This window comes from Sapajus apella, unplaced genomic scaffold, assembly GCF_009761245.1.
Source record: "Sapajus apella isolate SASKATOON/1434 unplaced genomic scaffold, GSC_monkey_1.0 scaffold15, whole genome shotgun sequence".
Classification (NCBI taxonomy): domain Eukaryota; kingdom Metazoa; phylum Chordata; class Mammalia; order Primates; family Cebidae; genus Sapajus; species Sapajus apella.
Window position 1 is genome coordinate 23,016,215 of NW_022436955.1, and position 6,790 is coordinate 23,023,004.

Here is a 6,790-nt window from a genome sequence, read left to right on the forward strand (position 1 = left end):
GGCCGGGCCGCCGCCGCCGCCGCCCGCGCCCCCCGCGCCCCCGGCCGAGGCGGACGCGCTGCCCGCGGCGCCCGGCGCGCCGGCCGTCGGGTGGTGGTGGTGGCCGGCGGCGTGGTGGTGGTGGTGGTGGTAGTGCGGGCCCGCGCCGCTCTGCGCGGCTGCCGCGGCGATCACGGCGGACACCACGGCGGCGGCGGGGCCCATCTCCTCGCCGCTGCCGCCCAGGGAGGCGCCGGCGCCGGCCCCGGCCGCCGCGGCCAGCTGCTGCGCCCCGCGCGCGTAGCCATCGAAGCCGCCCTGGAGCTGGTGGCTGTTGCTGATGAGCGCCTCGACCGCGTCCTCGGGGCTGAAGCCCAGCGCCTCGGGGTTGAGCTGCTGCGGGTAGCCGGTCATCCAGTAGTAGTCTTCCAGGTGCGCCTTCTGCTCGCTGCCCGAGCCCGGGCTGGGCGCCGAGAAGCTGGGGGAAGGGGGCACCGAGCTGCACGGCGTGCTCATGGGGGTGGAGGACAGCGAGCCCCCGGCGATGAGACGGCCGCACTGGCTGATGATGCGGTCGGTCTCCACCGGTTCCTTTTTCACTTCAAACTTCATCAGATCGAAGTCATTAACATATTCCATGGCCAAGGGACTGGTGGGCAGGTCGGAGTTGCTCATTGCCAGTTCTGATGCCATTCTCCTGCCGCCGCCGCCGCCGCCGCTCCGCCAGATGGGCTGCAGGAGAGGGGCCAGCGGGCTGTGCTGGGTGGCCAGCGGGTGAGCCAGCTTGCCGGGCTGGGGCGCTTCTAGCTCGCGCGGCGGTGGCTGGCCCGAAACCTCGGAGCGCGCTCACAACCCCCCGCCCTGCCCGCGCCCCCCGCGCCCGCCCTCCCTCCCCCTGCTCACGCCAATGTGCTCGCTCGCTCGCCCCGGCCCCTCCTCGCTCGCTCGCTCGCTCGCTCGCCTCCGTGCGCGCCGAGCCGGCGACTTCAGGCTCGGGAAGGTCCTCCGCGGGCTGCGGCGGCGGCGGCGGCGGCGGCGGCGGTGGCGGCGGCAGCAGCGGCGAAGCCGGAGGAGCCCGGCCCGGTGCGCGGCGTCCCCGGCTCGCCGCTCCGCTGCGCGCTTTGCATAAGGAAGGGCTCGCCTCGCCGGCCCGGGCTGCAGGCGGGGCGCGCGCGGCGGCCGCTCGGGGCTGGAGGCGCGGCGGGCGGCAGTCCGGGCGGCGCGGGCCTTGGCACGGGGGAGTTAACACTTCATGCTTCTCGCCTCCTCTTCTGCGTGGCTCTCTTTTATTATTTTTTTTCTTTCCTCTCTCTCCCTCTCGCGCGCGCTCTCTCCCTCCGTGCAAAGTGCAAGGCAGAGGTGCAGCCCGGCTGGAGGAGAGGGAGGGGGGAGTTGAGTTCTTTCTTGCCCTTTTTTTTTTTTTTTTAAAGAAAAAAGCAAAATCGCGAAGTCCTGGGGAAAGACGAGGCAGAGAGCAAAGGGGGGAGGGGGAGGCCAAGCCGACGAGCTGCCCGAGCTACAGCTCGAAGATGAAAAAAGATTTTAAAGCCTCTGATCCAGCAAGAAGAGTTTAAAGCAATTGCGGAGTTTTATAGCACTCGTGACGTCAGGTCCAAATGAGAAATTGACTGGCACTCCGGACCAATGGGAGGCGGCGAGAGCGACTGCGATTAGCATAATAGTATAGAAACAAGGAAACTTTTCGGAGCTGTCAATCAGGGCCCAATCAGCTGACTGTCAGCTGGGACGGGCTGGCTTAACCCTTTCTGCGCCGCTGCCTACCCGGGAGGGAAGGAGCCCCGGCGCAAAGTTTGGTGTAAGAGGGGAAGGAGTTTTTCCAGAGGGGCTTCGGGAATCCGAGCGGACCTGGGAGGAACGTTTTTTTTTGTTTGTTTTTTTTTTTTTGGTGGAGCGCCAGGCAGGCCTGACATCCGGAGCCCCAGCTCGCCAGGCGCTCACTCTGCTGCTATTGGCCTGACTCCCCTCCCCTGCCTGCCCACCACTCCCAGGATTGTGAATTCGCCTTTCTACTTCTCCTCGCTCCACCTCTGGCACCCAGGTGTCTGCCGGGGGAACCTTCCTTCTCTGAGCCTGGCCCTGCCGGGCGCTCAAACTTGGTACCAACTCTTTGTCCCGGTCTCGAGCGCCCGTGCAGGGAAGTGACGGGGAAGGGAGGGATGCGCCGGGGTGCCAGGGTCCGGACTTGGCGCGCGACGCCGCCGGGTCGTGCGCCTGCCCGGAAGGCTGGGAGTCCTTGGAGAGAGAAAGCCCATGTTATCACTCTCTTTAAAAGGAGGTAAAGTAAGTTGTTGAGGGGCCATTCTTCAAGGGGACTGGCTGCTCGCAGGCGTCCCTTGCCCTTGGTCGGAGCGAGCGCCTCTGCGTGAGAACTCCAGGGAAGCTCCAAGTCAGGTCAGCGGGACTCAGCCCTCCGGCTCCTAACTGGCCGGAGTTTGGCCTTTGAGACTCCTATTGCGCGCTCGCTCTCGCTCTCTTTCACACACACACACGCTCACCCATCCCCTTACGAAATTTGACCTCTGTTTATCAGGGTCAGGCGCGCCCTTTGCACTTTTACGTTTCCTTTAATTATTTCGGACTTGATCGTGGCGGGGAGCAAGGTGGAGAAACAATACCCCAGCCCTCACCAGCTCCCCTCGAAGGGTTAAATTTTAAACCGCGGTTTCTCGAACTAGCCCGGAAACCCAGAGTGGGGGTGGGGTGGGGGAGGCTGCTCCCCCCAATCCCCAGTTGCAAATGCTAATAACCAGTTTAGTTTTCCAGATCGATTCTGTTAAAGTTTATGCAAAAAAATAAATAAGAAGAAGAAGGAAAAGAGAAAAAAGGAAACCAATAACTCTGTTTCTAAGATTTTAAAGCGATAGGCAAGTCGAAGAAGCAGAGATTTATTTGGAGAGAAAGCTCCTGAAACCGCCTCAGCCTTTTGGAAGACCAGCCCGCCCACTTGGAAGTTGGGACTGTTGATTCCTTCAATTAATGAAATGCATTTGGTGTTGTTAATCGTATTTATTTTACTTTATGAGAGGGGGGAGACGTTAGGGAGGGTGCCTTAAAAAAAATTCTGAAAAGCCTGCAAAAGGATCGAAGAGTGGAAACTATTGTTGGAGCGAGTTGGTTTTTACCTCAACAGCGCCACCTTTCGGCAAAGGTCAGTTGAAATTGATCCGTGTCCAGTTTTGTCGATGAAGTGAAAAGCAGCTGGTTACCCAATGTGGGAGGAGGAAAGCAGCACAGAAAGTTAGTTTGACTGAAGTGGGAGAACCCGACCCGGTAGGAAAGGGGCCGAAGAAAGTGCTGGCAGATACAGGGACCATTTTTTCCCCCTCCTCTTCTCCTTGATTGTTGACCAAGAGGTCCGGGACACAGACGCCCTCAGGGTGTAATTTCTGCCTGAGACCTTTGCAAGCAGATCCCAAATAAGAGGGCCCCAAACCCTTTAAAAGTGCCAGGATGGATTTTCAACGGGCTTTATGGCAATATCAATAGAATTAAAGTTACTTGTAATTCAGTGATAAATGAGATGTCTCTAGTAAGTAAGATTAAGTGCTGTACTATAAAGTTGTTTATCTGAAAAGTAATTCTCAGAAAACCTGACTTCTGACACTTAGTCATATATTAAGCCAGCGTCTTGAACATTGCACTTCAGAATGGTCTTCCCCACCCCGCAGCATACTTTGCTATTTATAACGAGAACCTCAGGTGTCTGTCACTTGCTCCTTGCACCAGATTAGACCTGTGTTAATTTCTCTGATCATAGTAGCCTTCAGTTTCAGCAAACCCAGGAGACTCCCCAAAAGATATGTAGGCACATTCTAATCTGAAAAGGGCAGCGCTGTTGGTATTTTTCAGACAAGTAGTTTTTCTTTTCATCGTGACTGCAGAGAAGTTGTTTATAAGGGTAGTTTTGGTTTTATAGGAGCACTTTGTTGGGTGGAATAAACTATGTCTATTACCAGTCTGGGGAAGAAGGAGTGAAGATTGTGTCAATATTTATGCAACCTAGCAGAATTCCCTTGCTTTCCTTCTCTTTAACAATATTTTACCTAGTAATGAAGTTAAGGGATTACGTTTATGTATTTAGAGGAAAATCCACAGTTTAAATTACGTAAGTATTGTGTCATTTAACATTGTCCATAACTATAGTTTTCTAGGTCTTTTTAAAAGTCAGTAGTCACAAATGTCTGAAGTTTATATTTTTCATGTAAAATATGAATGTATGTATACTTAGAATTTATTTTTTGTTTAGGATTTTTTTTAATCCTTTTGCATCATGTTTGTGTTAAAGGCTGTAAGGTATGATCATTGCTTCTGAAAACAGTATTATAATAAATAATAAATATTTTATAAACAAAGTTTGCTAATGATGAAGACTATGCCACGTACATTGATGGCTGAGTGTATAATTATTGCATTGTTATATATCATTTCTAGAAATTAAATGCCCATGTTTGGGCAGCTAAATATATTATCTGAACATTTTTATGGTTTATTTATGTACACTGCTGTCAAGCCATGGTATTTTTATTTCTCTTATTGCAAGGTCGTTTATAGTCTCCCATTTTCTCTTGGAAAAAAAAAAAGGATCAGAATTATTTTTTTTTAGATGTGTAGCAGTAGTGCTCTCAGCCTTATAACTTAATTCTCATTTTTATCCTTTTTACATTATTATTTAGTGATTCGCAGGGGTGTCTAAACATTTACAGTTCTCTGTTAGCAGCGTTTCTTTTATAACAATTGAGCTCTCTCATTTTAATTAGTACTATTCAGGTTTTTGATGCTGTACAATTACAGTGGGCCACGTTTCTTTAGACTTCTTTGCTAACATTGTTTGTGTCACTTCTATCCAAGCCAATCTAATCCAAATACAATGTGAACTATGTTTTCTTACTGCTTAACATCTCCTTGCTATATATACCCTAGTAATCTCTGTAGAACAATATACAGTAATTTAGAAACCATGCATTTGTCATTATTGACCAATTTGGACCAGTAGTGTTAAAGTTTCTGAAAGCAATGCATATTTATAGAACATTTTTGATGGGGAGGAGGGCATGGGTCGCAGCACATAGAATATTGTGACACAGTAACATCAGAAACACAATTGTAGCCTCATATCAGTACCTGCATAACAACTTCATGCAAAAATGAAAAAACCCCTGTTCATGTCCAAATTACAAAGATTAAAAGCTTAAAGAAATATGTTTTTCCTGATTGTGAGTGATAGCAACTCAAAGATATCATGCAGGAATCAGACATACATAATCTGAATACAACGGGTTGCATCAGGTACAATATCTGAACTCTTTGTTTAGGAGCTGATTTTATGGGGCAGAACTAACCAGTGTCCACTAAATTTCACTCTGAAACCAACTAAATTGATTTGAGAAAGAGTTCTTCAGAGTAACTGGATGATAAGGCGTACCCGGTTCTTAGGTTTAGTGTTAGATAAATCCTTTTAACAGTCTTCAGTTAGCAGGGTAAGTAAATCAGAAATCACTGTTAGCAGATTCATGGAAGAAAATTAATAGAATCAGAGGAGATAATCTGATAAGAGCAGAATTGCTGAGGAAATAGTCTTGCCTCATATTGGAGGATGTGAAACAAGTCTGATTACTAGAAGTCGTTATAAATAGGTGAATTATGTGCTAAATAATCATCAGAGTAATTCAGCATTTATTAATTCTTTTTAAGCAATTCACAGTTGTAAGTTAAAGCCGCTCTCTCTTTCAAGACACATCTTTTATAATTTTTATTAGAGGTAATTTATTATTTGCATTACCTGTATTTACTTCATAATTGAACATTTTGCATTCAAATTTATGTAATGCATTATGCTTGAGAATATATTTCTGCCTGATTAGCATAAATAGTCACTTACCTCATGAATTACTAACAAAGTTTATCTTAAAATATAGGTTTTTTTATTAAGTGGAACACAAACATATGTACAATAAATTCTGATTTTCCAGTGCAGTTACAGAACAACTCACATTTGGTTACAGGGAGGCGAGGGAGGAAGCCAAATACAGACAAATGAGATGTGTGGGTTTCTTTCCAAGGGTGTCATTTAGATGGGGGCGTCTGTATACGGCGGGGTAGGGGGCAACGTAAAGGAGAAGGCCTTAGGCTTTTTACATACTGTTTGGATTGGGTGATCTTGACATGAAATGTGAATTCTGGAAAAATCTGTAATTAGTGATCTCTGCCTGTGCAGAGAATCATGGTAACAAGTAAGTTAGCCCTGGAAGAATTTGGGGGTCTTCTTTATCGTGTGGTTGTTTCATTTATTTGCTTATTTGTTTTTAGCTCTACAGGGCTCTTCCTTGGAAAACAATACACATCACTTAGTGAAATCCTTGTTTGTTTTGCACCAGAGATGTGAAAAATCAGATGTTTTCTTCAAGGAGAATTCTGGGAAGGTGTACCAGCCTTCTTTCTTCACCCGACAAAGACACCCAACACCGCCTCGCAGAGCGGAGGTGTTTAATACATCGTTTTATGCACACACGAACGTGGGAGTGAAAGGGCTTCTTTGGGTTTTAGACAATAGACAGAGCTATAAAATCATCATGGGGCCTATTTTCCCCATTCTTGTCATTTTAAATCAATAGATTTCCCGGGCTTCTTCCCCCCTCCCCGCCCCCGGCTTTCCTTTTCCAGGACACAGGTATCTCCTTCGATTTTTCTTTTCCTTCCGTGAGGGTCTCTTTTGTGAATCCTTCTTCCACAGTCATCCTTTTTGATCCTATTCACAGCCCATACTGGTGAGGGAATTTGTCTCAAAAGCATT

The 6,790-nt window shown here is 48.4% G+C and overlaps 1 protein-coding gene across 1 annotated transcript in view; it reads right to left on the reverse strand.

Annotated features, from left to right (window-relative positions):
* MAF (MAF bZIP transcription factor) overlaps positions 1 to 819 on the reverse strand; it is a 3,890-nt gene extending 3,071 nt beyond the window's left edge. The window contains exon 1 of the mRNA XM_032283877.1: positions 2 to 819. Coding sequence (XP_032139768.1) covers positions 2 to 672 — 671 coding nt within the window. The 5' untranslated portion in view covers positions 673 to 819. The remainder of the gene's footprint in view (position 1) is intronic.
* Between the last annotated feature and the right edge of the window lie 5,971 nt (positions 820 to 6,790).